Here is a 22,083-nt window from a genome sequence, read left to right on the forward strand (position 1 = left end):
TCCGTTGCACCGAAAACATTTGTTGTGGGTTTGAGACTGCGCTGGCTTCTGCGATCGACTGACCTTGCTGCTGTCTGCACATGTAAAAATTAAACCGACACAGGATGACTGAAGGAGATGGATTACAATGTTCCTTCAAAGCTGCCTTGAGTTCTGCATACGTGAGCTCCTGGATTGTCCGAGGACTAATCAGGTTTTTAACATGTGTGAACGTCTCTCCCCGGCAAACAGACAGGAAGACGGCCTTCATCCGGGCTTCCGTCGCGATGCCGTTCACTTCAAAGTAGAAAGACAACCGCTCAGAATATGTCTCAAAATCTCCCTCTGAGGGTCAAATTTATCGATATGGCCGAAAGAAGTCATGCTCTTGATGTTTATCCTCGTCGCGATGTAAGGTATCTCGACAGACTACGATCGAGTGTTGCACATTTATTGACTCTCCAGATACAGGCCCGTTTCACCCCAGCACTGCCCGAGCTGAGCCGTAACTCCCGGAAACAGAAATAAACCCGCGGTCACGATGTCGGGATAAGACAGAGAATGTTTGCACCTTCATACATGACAATTTCTGTATTTTTTTGTATTCAAGATTGAGGCTCGTGTAAGAGCTAGCACATTAAACACACATTCGCAGGTCATGCCCTGCAGCCACCACCAGCTTCATGCCAGCTCAAGCCCTCACTTGCCCCTTTGTTAGTGAGAACTAGCAGGGACCCACAGAATGAAAACCCTCCCTTTTTTGGGCTGTGTATAGGCAACGAAGCACTGCCTCGCATGCTCCCAGAAGTTTATGTTTAGCAATGTAAAGAATGTAAAGGTGTTTAGCAATGTAAATATGATCGGCATGAACTGTATGAAAATCAAAATGCCGGTGGGCGGAGCTACTAATGACGTCGTAGTGGGTGGAGTCAGGCCAGATATTCAACCAATGGGTGGAAAGAGAAACAAACAGACAGAAAACTGCTGCTACTTTAATATATAGATGTTGTGTGAGGCACCATAGCTGAGTTAGGATTGTTTATTCCTTTATCATTGTAGACAAGTTTGCGTGTCCCAAAATCCATATTTGTGTCTGTCGACCGCTTGGTTCGTTCCGTCCTATTTATCCCCATATTATTTCTCAATAACCCCCATTTTAATTACAAGAAAATTTTCCCCCATCTTTCGTCTTGTGTTCCACCGCTGAATTCAGCTTAATTGGGAACAACCCTGAGGAATCGTAGGGTAAATCTGAATGCAGGGTAATTCGTATTTAAATGCAGTTTAGCTTACCACCTTTCGCATGTTCGTGGGATCAAAGATCCTGGCGCAGAGGCATATCACGCTTGTGAGCCTCCGACGCGACAGTACTTATTAATAAACCATATTAATGATAATAATAAATGGTACTGAATCAATTAATAGAAAACACAGAGGGCAAGTATACATTCGCGGCAGTTCTAGAAATGTTATTTTTGGTTACACACCCATGGAGCATTTTACCTGCATGGACTGAGTGCTTCCCACATCCGCAGCGGCAGACAGGATGACAGGGATGCGACTCCCAACACTTCGGACACCACCAATAATCCCAAATTGTCCAACCACGCCATCACAGTCGGCCAGACTGGCAGTTCGACCAGATGGCTCAGCCTGCAGATCACGTGGCTACGGAGAACATAAAGATATAACTCAAAATGGTCAATAAGGGTTGGAATTGCTGCGTTTGTTTCAGAAAGCTATCAGGAAAGATGTCCTTGCAACTATTGTTCCTTTCATCTTATCTGATGTTGCACAGAATACATTTGGGACAAGCTCTGGATTCTAAGACTATGTTTTGCCAAATAAGCTACGAGGTAGAAACACGTGTTCACATCAAGACCAAAATTTGAAGGGGTGCTTCCACATATGCCATTAGGGGTTTTTATCCCTGGAAATTCATGGTTCTATCTTTCTCATGCAATCCTCAGTGGTGGTATTGCAAGCATCACTCGAGTTGGTTGCTTGTTTAAAGTATCATTCCATACAACTCTCATGAAAAAGTCACATTTTACGACATGCATGTTTACCTCAGGGTCTAATTTCTCAAAATGGATTATACACGAAGAGTAACTTTTTTATATTTGTGGAGACCAACGACAGAGGAATTGAGGTCCTCAAGTAATAAAATAGTTTCACTGATGAATGAAGTTTATTCTCAAGTAGAGCTGGATTACATGCTCTCATCACGAATGTACTTGGCATCTCAGTTAAGGCCACACCATGTCTGGACAGTACCTGAATGAAAATATGAATGATCGTTTTAAGGCCATTTTCCCCGCTAGAGCGGGGGTTAGCCTTGCGGGCCCCATGACAATCATGGTTCCCTGTTTGAGGCAATGTTTTTATTGTTTTTTAATGTTTTTTTTTTAATGTTTTTTTTCTGGACAGTACCTGGAGCATCTTTATTCACTGCAATTAATCCAGAACACACAAAAGCAGCTAAAAAATACAGATCTTTCGTTTGTGCTAGTTAATAGAGTTACATTGTGCTTTCATTTGTTCAAGTCCACAAAGCGTCAAAGCGTGAGAAGTGTTATGATTTATGGGAGCGAGACATGGGTAATGAACGTAGAGCAGCAACGAAGGCTGGAAAGGGTGGAAATGCGAATGGTTCGGTGGATGTGTGGAGTATCGTTGAGAGAGAGGAAGCCAAATGATGAATTGCGAAAGATGATGGGAATAGAGCCTGTGATGGATGCTGTGAAGAGAAAAAGTTTGAGATGGTTTGGTCATGTGTTGAGGAAGGATGAAAGTGACTGGTTGAGAAGAGTGATGGAAATGAATGTGGAAGGAAGTAGAGGACGGGGAAGACCATTTGGCTAAAGATGGTCGAAGAAGAAATGCGGGCCAGGGGGTTAACAAGGGGAGATGCAGAAAATAGGGCAAAATGGAGAACATAGTCATAGGGACCGCAAGGCTAACCCCCGCTCTTGCAGGGAAAATGGCCTTTTAAAATGCCTGTTGTTGTTGTTGTTGTTGTTGTTGTATGGAGAAGCTCTAAGCTTCCCGTGAAAGCAAGTCATCAGGCAAAGATAAAGACCACAACTCATCCTGCCGATCCCACATCCAATCCTAGTACTCACACATATTGTTGAACATATTAATCATACAGATTACTATGAACATATTGGGTTACATAGTTCATAACTACCGATACATCAAGATTTTGTCTCATTCAATGACCTCATGTGGGATTCAAAGCTAACTCCTCTGTCATGTTATCAATGGAAAAATAAGCATTTGTGCACTTGCATTGCAAAAGTAAAAGTGAAAACAATGTTTCTCGAGTCTCTGCCCCTTGAATCCTCCAGAGCAACCCTCTGAAGTGTATTTTGCCATCAGGGTGACGTGGGAATGTGAGTTAGAGTAAAATGATAAACGGCAGGAGGGAAATGCAGAAACTGAATCGATGAGACGTGTGATTCCAAACAAAATTATTATGGTATCAATGTATCAATGCTCACCTACAAAAGAAGTATGCAGACGTGGCAGTATGTGTGCATCCATATTATAAAAGAGCTAGGTGCACAGGTCTGTCTGTCACACTTTATTTGCAAGGGTTCCCAAAGCCATCGAATAATAGGAATGGTACCGTTGGAGAGTTATTACTCGATTTACTTGGACCAAAATATTGTCATGTGACTACCCTCTGGTGAACACCGCAGGGTGGCATAGATGACCAAACGAGCTTTAACTTCGAGGCATTCAATTCAATGGTGGACAATCGTTATATACGCATGGGGAGCAAGTGGGGGAGAAGCTGTAAGCGCTTACCTGCACGAGTCCACCCGACGTCCTCGACCCTGAAATAAATAAACTCAAACCGACACGGAATTAAAATGTACAAAAATACCGGCTTTATTAAATAAGATGCCGGTAAGGCCGAGAAAAATATATTTCCGGTCTCTGGTGAGCGCGCGCATCGATTTTGACCCTGCGCGTCAACAATTTTTTTTTTTTTTTTCCAACGGTACCTACAACAGCGCGCGCCTGTTGTTGCCGGGCCGGCGCGCTATCTCGGGAAATACGGGTCTGTGAGAGTCGCCATTGGTATCGACGTTCGCGAACGGTTCTCCCCTACAAAACTACGTTTAGTTTGTCCAAACCCAACCAGCCGTTCCAAAAATATGAGTAGTTTTGTGTGCCGTGACATCATGAATCCAATCGGCTGGATATTGTCATTTATTGAAACGAATACGTTCTTTGTCGGGTTCGTGTGAAGCAAACAGAAGGCCTAGAGAGCTGCGGGTGGTCTCGTTAGTTAGGCCTGGAGAGCTGCGGGTGGTCTCGTTAGTTAGGCCTGGATCCTATCTCGTTTGTCATGAAGTTGTAAGTGTCTGTGATAATCTGGTGGACTGGGAGAAGAGATCGTGGGAGACCATCGGCCTGTTAGACCACTTGTGCATGCGCAATGTTTGTGCCACTTGCGCATGCGCGTTGACGCGATCGACGCATTGGAATGTTTGAGGGTACGGCAAGGTGATCTCAAGAACGAAATGGCAGTCTATAATATGCTTGAAGAACTTAATGATTTTCAGAATAAATACATTTTAAAATAACTTAAGCTTGTGTTCATTATTTACAAAAAAGGCCTACAAGTCCCATTGGCTGTCTTTAATTTCTCTCTGGACGGCGCCACGGCAGAAGAGGACCGCAAGGCATGAGGACACAAAAAATAACACCTTTATATGTGCAATCCATGCTTTTCAAAAATAAAAAATAAAAAATAAAACCGCATCGCCGCATCAATTCTGGAACTTTGGTCTGACCAGAGACCAGCAATATATATTTTTTGGCATAACAAGGAAAATACGATAAAAATTAATTCCTAATTGGAGCGCCCCCATACAGACTCAAATACAAACAATGGGATAAATAACTGTAAAAATAAATACGTGTTTGTGTGGCACCTAGCTCTAATCGGCTCTTGAACCTCGTCAGGAATCGTCAAAACCCCCCTCGCGTCCTTGGCGGAAAAACCACAGGCTGCACTGTCGTGGGCGAGAACTAGGCCTCGCGCACCCTCGTTCGCCCAGCCACGCTAGTCATCGTCATCTGTGTGCGGGAAACCGCAGTTCTTGGTCCGCAGTTCCTCTTCCTCACGATCACGAGGAAGATGTCGGAATACGACCGTTCACCACCGGATTCAGCAACCAAGAGATACAAAATCGTGGCTGCTCCCAATGAATGTCCCTCGCTCAAGAGCGCACCAACACAAGAGAGAAAGCCACAAGGAAAGCGAGAGAGGAAGAAAGACAAAATGTTGGGACACGACTGTATGTGATTAATCTCCCTTGCGCAAGAGAAGAAAATGTCAGCCGAGTGTTCCTTTATAGTCAAGGCACTGACATCATCTCACGACGTCTCACGACGTCTCCGTGTCCGCTCCTATCAGCGAGTTCCATGTTACCAGTCCTTTTGCCAATCAAATCCCGGACCAATCACTGTTCTTCGGGGCGTGGCTTCACAGACCTTTTGTGCCTCTGTGCTCAACAGGTCGATGGTATCCGCAGTAGTGCTCAATGTCCTGCTTCCGGTTGGTTTTTATTTAGTGTGGTGAATGGGCGATGTCTTACTATTTGTGTGTGCTGCGTGTGTCATAAGGAATAGAGGAAAAAAATAACAGAGGCCATTACATACAGGGGATTAATTTACCTATAATCCCTAGCTAATTAACAAACCCCACCCCTCTCATGGGGACGAAGATACACTTATACGACATCCGGTCTAAACGAATTTCCTACTTATGATACATCGAGCTTTCTTCTTCTTCGGGACAGTCGGCGCACACTACCTATGCAATTCTACCTGAACTAAGGTAATCACTGCCTACCCCCTACAAACGTAACAACATAAAAAGTTGTGTTTGCAGTAGCAGAAGTGTCTTCACTGGTTAATTCCCACATTTAAGATGTCCAGGATGAGAAGAAGAAACAGGATGCATTAGTAGAAGGACCACCTGGAGCACGTGTTTTCTATAGTGCTGCGGAAGTGCTATTTTGTGTCTTCGAGGAGACCATAGCTGGATTCATTTACTGGGGGTACCCAGGGTCAGATTGTAGGCACAAAATAATTATTCTCCCTCTCCCCCACAAGGATGTGGAGGAGAGGGTGTTTCTCGTTCACACAAATACATCTGGGGGGAGGGGAGTTATGTTTTTCATAATTATTTTGGCAATGTAAAATATTGTACACCGCTCCTTTCCTATTCCATCTTCAGGTGCTGCATGACGTCATCACCGGGCACCGAAGGGGTACCGGGCACCAAATAAATTTTGGCACAATAGTGAGCAAGTGCTTTGGCAAAACGGTATTTTTTGTTTTTTGATTAATCAATTAAATGATTAATTACTTAATTATTATCGATTAATTAAGTTCATATTTATTTCCTTTCTCATCTGGGCAATAACTCAGGCACCTTTTGAGCTAGGAAGCTGATATTTGGACACGACAGTGACCAAGTGATGTAGCTATAAAAGGATATTTTTGATTTATTGATTAATCAATTGTTCGACTAATTATTAATTGATTAATCAATTGATCAATGTTTCTTTGTTTTCAATTAATGACTTATTTAATAATTTTTGTGAAGTTACACCTTCAGGTGGAACACTGGTGGTTTAGGTATGCTATTAGCCAAATGATTAAGAAATTAATTATTTTACAATTATTATTTGTTGATTTTAATTATGCAATTAATCAATCGATTATTGTACACCTCTCCCTCCCAATAACGCCTCTATGTGCTGCACGGCGGTATCACTGGGTGCCTAAGGCTCCCAGGCAATGCCAAGCAATGGATGTTATTTATTTACTTATTTGGCATGGGGCCGGTGTATCTGAACTTGTTTTGATGATATTTCATCGTTAAAAAGAGGTTTCTCCAAAGTTACACGTATATGCATACAGTATGCCTGATATTTTTGTCATCGCCAGCAATCGTATTTTCAGGGAATATTTTCACCAAATTTTCAACTAAGTGTGGCGACTTTCAAATATAATTTCACTTTGACTGGGCCCTACAAAGATTGTAAGATGGAGTTTTATTCAGTACTAGCAGGGGTTCCCGGCATTGCTGTTCTAATCTGTTGGCATTTTGAAAAAAAGAATGTTTGGTTTTTTTTCTATATTTTTTGTGAGGCCCTAAAATACTTCCCTACACCCACTAAGAAAAGGGTTTGGGGATCATTTAATATTACCTTACATGTAGCTACACAGGTGCAGGCACTATAGAGCAAATATTTTTTTAAATCAAAAAAAAAAAGCAAGCTTGTTTTTTTCTTTTCAAAAATACGTTTTGCCCAAAACAATCCCTGGCGCTCTGATGAAACTCAACGCTTGGTAAAGATCCGTTTGGCCATCTCTGAGAAAAATGGCGACACCCAGACACACATCTGTCTTATAGTATAGATTTTATGCCAGCAATTGAGATCGAGATTCACAGCGATGCATGTCCGGAGCATCTGTGATTGACAAGAGTGGAGCAATGCCTTTGCTCCTGCTCCGGCTGTATTCCTTGTGCATCGAGAATTGCGATGCATTTTTTTTTTTTACTCCTTTTCGTAAATACACTGTGGGAATTAGTGTGTGGATGATTGCACACACAATTAGACAGTATAATGAATATTTTATTTGTAATTCGACCTAATCGCAACTTGTTTTCTGTAATTTACTACATTCCGGTGCTTTGTGTCAGATTCTGTTTTCCGTTTCAAGTCACCAATTCTGTGAATTCCATCCATTTTCCACAAAGCCGGAAAATCATTGGCTCTGCACCAGCGAGTTTTCCAATAATCAGCATTGGTGTGACTTGTGCACACCCGACTACCAAAATGGCTGGCCACCTGGGTTTCATTATTTGGACGCATCTCACAAATTGCCAGTGTGATTTTGTGTTGAATAGTACTTCATAGCATGAACTCCATGCACTGCAAAAATCCCAGGTTTTAAACAATGCTGCCAGGCCTCACTGCGTTGTGATCCGATAAAACTAAATGCTAATCTTTTGGTTGTATTTCCAAAAAAAAAATCTTTCTTCATTTCAAACAAATGACACACTCATCAAAAATAAATTTTGAGAATTAACCTGTCCACACTAAAAGGTAGTACACAGTTCGCAGCCTCATGATAAATGTGAGGAAATCAAATCCTGGAGATACCTGAGACTGTTCTGCAGAGGTAGAAGCATTGTCTGGGCTCACCGGCATCTCCTGTGAGCAATCCAAAGGCCCTCTTGGAGAATCGGCCATTCTGAATAGGTCTGCACACAAGGAAGAGTGCCATTAAAGCTTGTGCTTCAAATGCACATTCATGTCCAAGCGACGAAAGGAGCAAACAGGCAGATTAACATGAAAACAAACAGCGGGATGGGGATTAAACACCAGACAAGAACAACTCAACAGATAGTCGGGCATAGACAAAGTGAATGAATAACTTGATCAAAATTAAAATGAATAACAGCCTAAGCAGAATGAAGCTCAAGGAGACTTGAATGCAGAAAAACTGCACTCTGTTTAATTTGTAAGTTCCTCTCCAAAGTTTCAGATCAATATTGACAATTTTAAGTGAGCGACGAGAGATCGCTTTAAAGGAAAGGAAGAACAACCTAGGGGAGGGTGAAACAAAGGCACTACCTGCAACAAACCTGGCAGTGAGAAAACTTGATCTACAATCACTGGGTATACACCCTTTGTGCCCACAGTGCAAAGGTGCCCACCCCCTTTGTGGTAATCAGGATCAAAGTCATCATCAGTTCAAACTATGGAACCGCCAAATCACAAGGCTACATCACTGAAGGGTCTACAACCTCAATGACTGGGAATGACTGAACCCATTTTGAACGTTGTGGCACTCCATTTTCCACATGACCCCTATCAACAGTGCATGACCATTAAGAAGCCACATGTAACATATCCACGGCAGAATAGCTGCAGAGCCGTGACAGGGAAACCCATTATTGAAACCACTGTGTGGAAAGCCAATATGATGACACACCTGTCTCTCCTCAACTTGATGTGTTTTCATTCACCTGGTTAAATTGAACAATTGCTCTGGCCTTAAAGGACAGCTTTTCAAACCCAAAACATTTGACATGATCATCAGTCACATTTCTGGCTTTGTTATCACATGCTAAAGCCAGTGAACAACGGATTAATTAATTACTGAATTAAATCAGAGCGTTGATCAAGGTATGCTAACCCCTCAGGGAAGCAAGGAAAGCTGACATGTTTGGCGGTAACCCTTCATCGGAGCAAAAGGGTCCGCCAACGCAGACTGATTCTTCACCAGCAAGACTAGATCTTACAAACAACACTAATCAGCTTTACTTAGCTAAGAGAGCTGCCCTGAAAAGTCAAGCACCAAGTCAATTGGTTTTCGACCGTTTCTTATCTTTTTCGCAAACACAAATTATCAGAAAACTCTGGGGAGGATACGAGGGTGAGAAAGCCTGACAATATCAACAGCAGATGCCACACAGCTAACCTTTGCCAAAGCACAGTTGCTAAGCAACAAACCACAAGGGTTACAAGGCCAAAATCCCTCGACCATCTTCTTCTTCATTTACACATATTTTTAGCACAAAACGGTTCTTTTCAGCAATTGCAATATATTATTGAACAATAATGGCTATTCCACATACCATACATTAAATCTACATTTAAAGGATGTTATCATTGATACTAAATACGAATTATACAACACCCTATTACTTAACTGTTTTAAGAGCAAATGTCAAAAATAGCTTTGGCTAAAATAGAAACTTAGGTGATTCTTAACTGATTGAATGATATTATTATCATCTGGATCATTAGCTGGACTCCATTTTTCATCAATGTTTCAACCCTTTCAGCCCACAACCTCTCCAAACTTGGGTCAACCTCAGCCGCAAGTTCACATCAATGGACCCAAAACTTAAATGTTTGTACACAAGTCAGTCAATCCACATCATACATAATAATTATCCCACATTCCCTTTTACAACCATAGAGGTGCATAATATGTATGTCTATATTATTTATTTTTAAGTAAAAAAGACACGTCCATTGCGTCCAACCAAAAAAGTAACAAGAAGACGTCATGCGGGGCACGATACTTGCAAAATCCACCCCCCCCCCCCCCGAACCCAAGAAAAAAAATTCCATTGATACAGCAAATTGTCCATTTCATCAAGATCAAAATTGACAATCTTGATCAAAGCTCGGGGGCAATAGGAAGAAAAGTGACGATTTTTCTGATGAAAAATGATGATTTTGGAAGGTCGACCTTGAGTTGACCTTTGAGCTTTTGACCTCAAAAATAGTTTGTTTCCCTATTTAGTGATTGAATGTGCAAATGCTGTTCAATTTTCAAGTCAATTGGATGAAAATTTAGGATTTTTGAAACTTGGCCTATGTTGACATCTTGGCCTATGTTGACCTCAAATATACCTGGTGGTTGAATTCAGTGACCAGATATGCAAGTCCTCTTTAAATTTCAAGTCAATTGGATGAAAATTGAGGATTTTAGAAATCTGGCCTATGTTGACCTTTTGGCCTATGTTGACCTCAAATATACTTGGTGGTTGAATTCAGTGACCAGATATGCAAGTCCTCTTTAAATTTCAAGTCAATCGGATGAAAATTGAGGATTTTAGAAATTTGGCCTATGTTGACCTTTTGGCCTATGTTGACCTCAAATATACTTGGTGGTTGAATTAAGTGACCAGATATGCAAGTCCTCTTCAAATTTCAAGTCAATCGGATGAAAATTGAGGATTTTAGGAATTTGGCAAAGTTGGTGACCTTTGGCCTATTGACCTTTTGACCCCAAAAACAATAGGCTTCTCAATTGGGACGACCTATACAACTTGGTGAAGTTTCATGACGATCGGTTTAGAATTGTGACCTGTAGGCCAGTGACAAACAAACAAACAGACAGACAGACAGACAGACAGACAGACAGAACCACAAACGCAACCGACCAATATACTTGAAAAATCTTCGATTTTGAAAGTAACAAGATCTATCCAGCTGTTTTCACCATCCAGTTTTTGCCATTTGTATAAGAGGGTATTTTGTGGGTTTGTCCACGGCCTCCCCAGTTAAACAACATAAAAACATTCCTCAATGACCGAGCTCGCAATGGCATATGACCGAAAATGCATTGTCGCCTCGGGAATAAAAGCGGACACCTGCTGAGGCTTGGGAATGTGCTCTTGCTTATTATTTTACTATATTAGCAGAGTATATCTTGTTACTTTTCTGGGTGGATGCGCATTTTTTTCCTTATATATAGCCGCTGGCCAGAGTTTCATCACATGTTGGTGGTGCGCGTTTCTCTCTATGCTGTCGCTGATGAGACACCAACAAGTGATGAAACTGGTCCAAAGGCTGAGGGGGCATGCAGCATTGGGATTCTCATGTATGTGCTACTTGTGAAGGTCTGCAACTGCAAAAGCACCTGGGTCGGGTTTGAAACAGCAAAGGGCTGTATGCAGCTTTCTTTGGCTTGAAGAGCATGAGTAAGTATCTCTCTGTATCTCTCTGTATCTCTCTGTATCTCTCTGTATCTCTCTGTATCTCTCTGTATCTCTCTGTGTATCTCTGTGTATCTCTCTCTCTCTCTCTCTCTCTCTCTCTCTCTCTCTGTGTATCTCTCTCTCTCTCTCTCTCTCTCTCTCTCTCTCTCTCTCTCTCTCTCTCTCTCTCTCTCTCTCTCTCTCTCTCTCTCTCTCTCTCTCTCTCTCTCTCTCTCTCTCTCTCTCGCACACACACACACACGCACACACACACACACACTCACTCACACAATCACACACACACACACAATTAATTGTACAGTATCGGTTGTTCCTAAATTTAAATATAAATAATTTAAAGGATTGTTGTAAATGATGTTAATTTCACAACATCCCATATTCAACTTTATTTAAATTGCAAACCTCAAACATAGTTTCTCCACCTAAAGCAAGAACGTTAACCCGTAAGCAATTGACTAGTTTCCCGACTGCATGGATCATCAGCTGGGCACCGTTCTTCCTCGAGGTTTCGATCCTTTCAGCCCAGGACCTCTCCAAACGGCAGATCCACAACCTCGATCATGGATCCACATCAATAGATGGTACATCAGTAGATCCACAACCTCAGTTGCGTCCAGGCAGTCAGTCAACCCATCAATGCACCAACATATTGCATCGCACATTTGCTACAGGTCAATAGGTAAACTATAATATAGGTCAATAGGTCAATAGGTCAATAGGTAAAACACACACACACACACACACACGGTACCCATGCTATGCACTGATGGAAGCCAAAAGAAAACAAACAAGGTGAATGCTAAACTATGGAACAAATAAATTCCACATTCCTGTGCCACCTTCAATCAAACGTCAGACATGGACAGCTGGTTCGTGAATAACTTGAGCAAAAAACGTGCATGGGAAAAGATGAACCAATAAATTCCACATTCCTGTGTCACCTTCAGTCGAACATCAGGCATTGACAGCAAATCCGTGAAGGACTTGGGCAAAAAACTTACCCAGTCTGAATGGTTCTATACTAATGGCGAATCTGCATATTGCGAACCCGTGAATGTCACGATTAGAAAGACGAAACCCTCACGTCATTTACTCATTCATATTTAAACTCAATATCTCTATTTTAATTCCAAACAGCATCATTCCAATCATAAATTAATACTATCACAAAATAATGTGTGAAATCACGATTGCATTAAGATATTATGAAACCAGGTCATTGTCGACATCTGTTCACTTCCAGATTTTGTATAGGCTCTGGGGGGTTGCTTGTGTACATCTCTCTTCTACGGCAAAACTTTTGATTTTCCTGTTCTATATGTTGAGACCCTTGGAAAAAATCTGTGTAACACTCCCAGATCAAATACGTTTTTTCTGCACACCCCAATACGTGATTATGACTTGAGGCCAATTAGCCGAAATAGCAAAATTCAGTTTTCATGGAATAATTCAAGAGTAGGCAGCTTTAGATTCAAATGTAACATTTATTTATCATGTTTAGACATAACTAACACATTTTTAGCATGGTTCAATACTATAAACTGTCTTTTTTAGGAAAAAAAACACGTCATTTAGCTTCTTTTTCTCCAAAAATCACTTTCAGTTTGAAAGGCGCTCAAAATCCGATCACCTCTCATACACCCAATTATGTCGATAAAGCAACCAAAATTTGTCAGAAGCTTCCTTATGAAGCCCTTTAATAATTCCATGCATCATATTTATGATTCATTATATTGTATAGTGACAGTGGGGTCAAATGTTAACAAAGGTTACCCCTACCCCAAAAAGCGGTATAAACCAAAATTGGTTAAATTGGTCTAACTTTAGAAGTAAGTGTGATATTCGGCTGATTTTGGTGTCTATGTATGGGTTTTTGATAGCAAGCTATTCATTGGAACCATAATCAACCCCTTTTGAATACACCTAATTTGCATAATTTCAAAATGGCCGCCAAACACCTCCTGGCAATGATGTTGACTAAATTTCGCTCAAAATTCAGCTTAAGCAAAACTATTACACTTACATAGCTTAAGGATTCATGAATTAAAATCATAACATGTCCACAAACCCAATATAACTGTCATAACAAGGAAGCGCGTGCTGTCAATTACCACCATTTACCACCCATGCAACTTCAATACATGTACTCTTTATCAAGCAACAGGATTCTTGCAGGCATTAGGGGAAGCCTTTTTGCAATGACAAAAATTTACACATTTGATTATGGCGGTCCTACAGGGGCATGTTGACCTGGCACACTTAGTGCATGAACAGACAACTGTCCAATGTGATTCTAGAGTTTTCCACGTTGTCTCAGGTATCAGCTGTTCCTTGTCATGCGTATAACCACAATCCTCTGGCTTAAGTGCGATCACATTTTCAGAATCTTGATGAAGCTCCAAAGCATGCATGATATTGTAGGCATTGAAAAAGCTACGCTTCATATGTGGCAGGAGACCTTGGCTGGTTGGTGGCAGGTTGTGATGAGAACTCCCTTTGACATGATGGAAGATCTCCGCACGCAAGTTCGAAAATTTATTCGCATCGCTTTTTGGTTTCAGTACTTTGACCAAGTAGGATTCTGCATTCTTGATCAAAGGCTGAGAAAGGGTCGGCAACCCTCCAAAGTGCTTCAATAACCTTTCTGGCTCGGCATTCAAGGTGGCTTTCTTGGTCCCAACTTTGCTAGTGATATCACATCCTGTAAGACTGTGTACGGCAGGAAGAACAGCACAGAGTTGACATCCGATGCGCTCGAACAAGGTATGAAGGGGCACATACCGAGTGCTATCTCCAACTCCAGCTCGTACCCACAGCTCCTCTAGGTCATGTTGGAGAAAGACAGGCATGTGGTGGAGCAAGGCAACAACTACATCAGTATCATTGGAGATGACAACACATATTTTGTGTCCTTCTTTGAGCGCGTCCAAAACATGAAGGAGTATGCGAAGATCCGCCTCTTCAAATGTGGATTGAAGGTGTACCAGTGCGCTCTCATCTCCGTTGTGCATTTTCATACATTTCCAATCCTCGTTCTCTCTGGTCACCTGTCCGAGTACAGTTGGGTACTGACCGGTATTTGCAATATTTGAACGAACATGGCTGCAGATCAGTTTTTCAAGGAGAAGTTTGTTGTTGATGGAAGGCCAGAATGTGTTCATATCCTTAGGTAGTGGTGTTGATGGCTCTATTGAAGTATATTCGATGGGTAGAGTGTCACTTCGCCTTTTCCTCTCGCTGTCCTTCATTGATGGATCATCAGAATACATGTCAAAGACATAGTCAGTCCGCCCAAACCGATGATATATGGCCGAAAATGACATGAAATTTGATAGAAGGTCATTGAATTTGGAGAGTTTCGTAACATTAACCTTTCGGATTGTGGCCATGATGTCAACTACAAATGATGCGTCTTTCCGATGACTATATGTAAATTCTTCCGGTTTTAGGTGCGTCTCCAACTCCTTCAGTAGCTGGCTCTTTGCTGGTTTAGTCATCATCAAACAACACTGGGGAGGGAACAACATCGTACTTTAAGAGATCATCAGTGGTGAGGCCACGCTCCCGAGCTATTTCTATGTTTCTCTCAGCGATGTTCATCTCCTTCACTGTCGTCTTGGTAGTCTTCTGTGGCTTCTTTCGAAGAGTTTTCATCGTCTTCAAGTTTGTGTGGTGAATGGTACTGCTTATTCGTTCAGTCTTGGTGACAAACCTTTCCTTTCTGAATTTCAGGTACTTCTCTTTTCCTTTTGAAAAGGCATTGAGCATGTCAGTTTTTATATCATCGGACATAACCTCTTTTGTCACAAAGTTTTGTAGTGTTTTGGAAGCGTCTAGAGACAGAGGGGACCCCTTCTCTTCAATGAATCTCATCATCTCCTGAATATGTCCTTCTTTGCGGTTCGTTGTGGCTTGAGATGATTCGTGGTGGCTGTAAGTCTCATGTGTCCTGTCAATCACATCACTGTATTGCCGATGTAGGTTCTTCACTGCCATCATTTCATGGTATATTAGGTCCCACTGGGCGACATACTGTTTTTGCATTGCATGTCCAATGACTCTATCGCTGCACTTAGATGAAAGGTTAATGCTTTGCTCTAATTTCTGGTCTCCTCCAACAGCGGTGAATCGACCAGGTATCTCTCTGATTGAAAAATTGCCTTTGGCAAATTGTTCATGAACTGATGGTGCAGTCTCAGGTAGACGTCGCATGTCTTCAAGGTAGAGAGAACACCATCGCAAGTAGTTGGTCGAATCGAATGCCGCAAACAGGTTCAATGCACGCTGGACAGCGTCAAGATGCAGTTCCCAAATCCCTTCACGATCAACTCTCAACAGATCACGGACAATATCCATCATTTGCAAGAACTGAGTCCAGAACTTGAAGTTTTCATTGGTATCAGACCGTGTTTGGATGAATCTGTTGAAATCTTCGACCAACGTTTTTGATGCATCAGCAAACTGAACCATATACTTCTGACTATCTGTGATGCATTTCTCCTTGACACTAGACTGGAGGTTCGTCAGGATGGCAAGCTCATGTGTATATTGGTCGATGCCTTTCTCGGAGAAGAATTCTTTGTACTGGAGGCGTTCAAAGGCTTCAGCAAGGAGCTGCATACCCTCAAGACAGCGGCTGTAGTGACCTCCATGTAGAACAGAATTCTCGATGACAGTTGGACCAAAAACACCAGCCTGCAACCATGTGATGTCCGCGCCACTTCCATCCAGGAGTTTGCCAATACATTTCAAAACAGTTTTCACTAAGTGAAACGTTCCCAGGCATGGAACCAGGGTCCTGAATTCCTCTGGTCTCAGCAGTTGTATATCACGGACGATGCAATAAACACCTTCATCACAATACATTGGTATCTCATTTTGAGTCAGCTGAGAACCAATGTCCATAAAGTTCTTCATAGCCGTATAAACTGTCGCGTACTCTGTAACTGGATGCGGCAGAACAGGCACAAATGCAAGATTCTTTAATGGGATGGCCTCCTCCGTCCAAACAGAGTTGCTAGCACTCCAAGATGGCATTGTTTGTGACTCGGGGTAGATGGACACTTCATCATGCATGACGTTCAAGCGTGCGAGGGACCAAGAAATATCCTTCAGTTTTGCTGCATCGGCTTCGGAGGAAGTGTAAGGCAGTTCGGCCACTTTGTAAGTTGCTGGGATGTCAGCACGGCGTGCAGGCTTGTGAAAGTCGGACAGTACCTGGCATTTTAATATTAAACTGAATGACTGTGGACCATGTGTGACCTGCGTGTCAGAAATCTTTGGTTTACTGGTCGACGACGGGGGTTTGTCTTGGTAGAGAACAGTCACAGTGTCATGTTCAGATACATTTGCCCCCTCATGGTCCCAGTTGTCAATTGCACCGGAGGTGAATTGCCCAGGATCAAAGTGTGACGGCAGTGAAACGCGATCGTTGTTGTGCTGTGCTGTAAACGTGGCAAGGTCATGTTGGTACCTACGCAGCTCCGGGTAGCTGATTGCTAGTCCTCCGTGGTTTAGAACTGTAGTTACAATTTTGCCACCACGCCCAAGACCATGAACTGATTCCGCATTCATAATATGCATTGGAGTTCTCTTTCTACCGCAGTGATGGATATAGTGCATGACTTGGAAGACAGATTGTATCTTTCTGCAACGCTGTGTGGAGAGGCTGTTACCTGATGGCTTGCTACCGGTATCGTAGTCATCATCATCTTCTTCATCCTCATCAACTGGTTCATCACTTTCTGTCATGACAGCTTCGGCTGCTTTTGCATATGTGTCAGGATTGAAATTGTACAAATGACTGAAAAAACGTAGTACAGGTTCAGGGATATTCATCTCGCTCAAGGAATGCTTTAGATCATGCGCATCACAAAAGCTATCGTCAAGGCCAAAATCATACTCATCTAGAGCCTTCCTAATCACACCAGCGCATACCTGAACAGGATCAAGGGAACGAATGCGCTCAGCTAACACTTTCTTTGGAACACTGAATACCATCATTGAGTTTTTGAACGAACTGGGATATGTAAAATCAATCTCATTACCAAAAGTGTTCAACAAGAAAACTTTTACATCTCTATTACGAAAGTTACATTTGTCATCAATATTGTTCAAAGAGTCTCTGATAGCACTAAGTTCATAACCCCTCCCTTCTTTTAGGCCTTGCTCTAACTCTTTAACAACCTGATTCCAAGCAAGCTGTTTCTCAGACACTTTTGGTATGGAAGCTTTATCACGAGTCATACTTATACAAGTATTTAGTCATGCAGTCCCTGTGGTAGTACAGATCTGCTCCAAACACAGAATGCGCATCTTGAAGGTCGCACGTTCGGGTGAACACATCATCTTGAAAGAAGTTTGTCGCAGCCAGAAAGGCTGAAGCACGGCCTGATTCACTAATGCGATATTTCGTGTACTGTTGTTTGTGTGATTTACTGTCACAGATAATACACTTCACTTGACGTAAGGCTGTTGTGGACGTCTCTGTATTCGGTGGATGTCGGACGGCCTTAGAACAAGTACTTCTATCTTCTTCCTGCTCAGAACGGGACAGGTCTTGGCATACAGCGAGACTCTTCCTTTTCCTATTGAGAACTGAAGTCATGATGTATTTTTTGTAACAGTCATTGGTCACATGATAAACAAACCCATCTCCTTTAACCAGCTTAAGCCGTTTGGAAACTTGATCATTGTGGATGTAACTTGCTTCTCGTATCCTTTTGCAACCATTAGTTGTGCTCAGTTTTATCCCCCGCGCTTTTCTGGCAGATGATGCAGTTTGTCGCATCAAACGAACTGTCTTCGGGCGGTCCTGAGAGAGTAACAGACTCCATCGTCAGCGGCCACGCCTGAAAAACAAAAAATGGATATTAGTTACATTTGTACGGCTGTAAAAATCGGCAAGGTCGGACCATATGCTGAAAATATAAAATGTGAAAGACTGATAAGCCACAAAGAAACCCATGTTTATCCCTATTAAAGGGCTTCATAAGGAAGCTTCTGACAAATTTTGGCTGCTTTATCTACATAATTGGGTGTATGAGAGGTGATCGGATTTTGAGCGCCTATCAAACTGAAAGTGATTTTTGGAGAAAAAAAAGCTAAATGACGGGGGTTTTTTTCTAAAAAAGACAGTTTATAGTATTGAACCATGCTAAAAATGTGTTAGTTATGTCTAAACATGATAAATAAATGTTACATTTGAATCTAAAGCTGCCTACTCTTGAATTATTCCATGAAAACTGAATTTTGCTATTTCGGCTAATTGGCCTCAAGTCATAATCACGTATTGGGGTGTGCAGAAAAAACGTACTTGATCTGGGAGTGTTACCCAGATTTTTTCCAAGGGTCTCAACATATAGAACAGGAAAATCAAAAGTTTGGCCGTAGAAGAGAGATGTACACAAGCAACCCCCCAGAGCCAGGAGTAATTCGGGAGCAGGCCTATATAGAGCCAATTTCAAAATCATAATTTTATTGAGAAATTTATGAAACCTCCTATATATATAGTAAAGGATAGCATATACTATACTGTATGTATGTATGTATGTATGATAGCATATACTATGTATGATAGCATATATATACATATACTATGTATGATAGCATATACTATGTATGTATGTATGTATATACATATACTATGTATGTATGTACTGTATGTATGTACTGAGCAGTAAAATAATTTAAAATTCTTTATTAATCACCTGACGTTTCGAGAGCAAACTAGTTCTCTTCCTGAGAGGCGTCGAGTGTGGTGTGGTGGTGAAACCGTTAAGTTCCGTTGGGGACGGTTCACGTAATGGATTGGTCCAAGTCCTTGCCAATCACAGGGCTTCCCTGCATTCAAATGCCTCTGCCGTTTTTCTTTCCCTGCATTCAAAATACTCTTATATTCATATATTATATAGTCATACATATATATATAGTCATGCTAATATAAAAGGAGCCATGTCTGTCTGTCTGTTTGTTGTGTTATAACTTGAGAACAGATTAATGGATTTCAATAAATCCAGCTACGGTGGATTCGGGTAACTCCCGGGAGTTTGCGATCAAAAAAAAATTTTAATTTTTTTTTTTTTTTACGGTGTAGCCCATCGGGCAAAGCCGTCTAGAACAGGGTTTGTCCGTATGTATGTATGTATGTATGTATGTATGTATGTATGTATGTATGTATGTATGTCCCCTCAAACGTATACCAATCAGAGCTGAGAATCTGGTCACATGACAGGGTGATGCCATTACGTCTGATGTCATTACTGCCGTGCAGCGGCTGACTCTCCACACACCACCATGTTGATTTATATGCCGTTCATGCCGAACATATCGTTGATCCTGTCATATATCACAATCGCCATGCTCTACCTTTACGTTTTTCATTCAGTGTGAAACACAAACAAACCGATTGTTAAAATGACCATGAAATATCGAAAGCATCGGCGTTACGTCTCTTCCAACAATACGGTGCGGTACATATAGGCCTTTGGCGTTAAGCTTCACCTTCCGACCGTTTCGGACAAATTAAGCCCAGGTTTCTTAATACAGTAGTATATCGTTTCAGTAGTATCGTTTTCGTAATAATAATAATAATATAGTAAATATAACCATAATACTTTAATCCCAATGTCGTGAATGGAAAGTTAATGGATTGAAGCGGTGTATGGTTCATGATCAATGATGAGCAGTGTTTGGCACTAATATTAATAACCGAGGAAGTAAGGAATTCACCTCGGTTTTTTTATAGTAATATCATTTTCGAAAAATGATAACGTAACGTTAATATTATAGTAAATCTAATCACAACACTAATCCCTTCATAGTGACTGCAAACTTACTGGAAGTTAAAATATATCATGTTCTACATATTAAATAATGGCAGTTTTGTGTCCGTTACATCATTAATACGTCTATGATCACATCACGACGGCTGACTCAACTGACCGACATTTTAATTTACAATCGGCCTACACCCGCTCACTACGGGAGCTGCAGAAAGAGTCATTCCTCTTTGGGGTATATAGATTACAGTCGACCTATGGTCGGGTCTCAAGAACATTGGGTGTGTGTTAATTTACCAGCTTTATTGTGGAGAGATCACCAAGTAGTTTAAGCATTCGAGCAAACACTCCATTCAAGACCGTTAAAGAATGGCTGGCTTGGCAAGCGCTAGCTAGCTGCTTGGTAAATGAGCACATCTCCAAACCTTGTGGGGTATATAGATTACAGTAGATCTTGCCTCAGTTCTGAAGGTAAAACTTACCTCATGGATGTCGAGATTCCTCCAAATTTCTTTGTTTAATGTTATAAGCAGCATTAACGACTGTTTGAAAAGCTAATAATATGTGTTTGCGGTTTTTAATATTTTACAAGCCCGGCTATACCGTTGTTAGACTTTTGGTCTTGTTTATGGGTACATGGACATGCGTGTCAAAACTGCAAAACTTACTGCAACGTGACGTTGATTATCCCTGCACGGAGGGCAGGATCTCCCAGGAATCCGTTTTTTTTTCTTCCCCCATAGATTAGCCATCGCAGCAAAGATTGGTATTTCCGTCAGCAAAACGACGGGTCTTATATTCTAGTCTATATTATAAAAGGAGCCGTGTCTGTCTGTCTGTCTGACGATTTTCACTGCAATACATTCGGTCGTAACTTATCCAATCTCAACCAAACTTAACAGAAGGACTAAAGGTCACACAATGAAGGTTGCAGCGAATTCATTTGCCCCATCACCAAGGGGGCTTTCTCTGCCAAAGGGGTTTCGTGTTGAGGTGTATATTCGTGTTACGACAGCTTTATCATGGCGTTTTTCCAAGGACGCTTCTAATAACAAACGTAACAACAACACTAATTTTAATAGCATATTATTAATGTAATTACAAAACAATATTAATATTGTTATGTCGGGGGGTAGAGGAATATGTAGAGCCAGGTAGATCTGTATGGGTAGGTGCTCGACTGTTGTGAGAGGGAATCTACCTGTAATAAGTTCTATGTTTAGCCGTATGTCGGAATAAGTTGTATCTGTCTCCCCTTAATGCACCACATTAATTACATCCCCTCCCTTACAATAAAACAAACCGGAAAGACAAGCAGGAACGGGCCGCGTACAACAGCGGCATAGGCGTCAAACATTGTGCTAACAAGCAAGAGCCACGCCTAGGGAACGTGTGATTGGTTGGAGTAAGAAGCTGTCCACTGATTGGTGAAAGGAAGGTGGAAGGAAGCGGCACACTGATTGGCCACAGACCGTGGACACCTCGGCCAATCAGTGCGGAAGGCACGAACACTCGGCCAATCAGTGCGGAAGGCGCGGAAACACTACTTAAAAGCAGGTCGCTGGTTGGAGGACAAGCGCCGGTGACGTCGGAAGGCGCGAAAAGACCACCAAAAAGTGAGGGACTGATTGGGAGAGAAAGGGCTGACGTCACACCACGGGTGACAAAACGACTCACTCGCGGGCATTTTTGCTCTCTTCGCTCTGGGTTCTGCGCATGCTATTGGTGCTTTCTTCCCTGAGTTCTTCGTGGTGCTCTTGGTGC

General features: G+C 41.9%; 1 protein-coding gene across 6 annotated transcripts in view; it reads right to left on the reverse strand.

Moving 5' to 3' along the window:
• The window catches only part of LOC137425093 (nuclear receptor subfamily 2 group C member 2), a 169,694-nt gene that overhangs the window by 102,535 nt on the left and 45,076 nt on the right, over positions 1-22,083 (reverse strand). For 2 of the 6 annotated variants that reach the window (XM_068113134.2, XM_068113130.2), the window contains exons 2-4: positions 19,249-19,414; positions 8,181-8,281; positions 1,483-1,647 (exon numbers count right to left, since the gene is read on the reverse strand). In XM_068113134.2, the coding sequence (XP_067969235.1) occupies positions 1,483-1,647; positions 8,181-8,270 (255 nt within the window). In that variant the 5' untranslated portion in view covers positions 8,271-8,281; positions 19,249-19,414. The remainder of the gene's footprint in view (positions 1-1,482; positions 1,648-8,180; positions 8,282-19,248; positions 19,415-22,083) is intronic. The other 4 variants (XM_068113133.2, XM_078776289.1, XM_068113135.2 and 1 more) reach the window with 3 other exon arrangements.

The sequence above is a fragment of the Myxine glutinosa genome, chromosome 4 (assembly GCF_964187855.1).
Source record: "Myxine glutinosa chromosome 4, kmMyxGlut1.1, whole genome shotgun sequence".
In the NCBI taxonomy this organism is placed as follows: Eukaryota; Metazoa; Chordata; class Myxini; order Myxiniformes; family Myxinidae; genus Myxine; species Myxine glutinosa.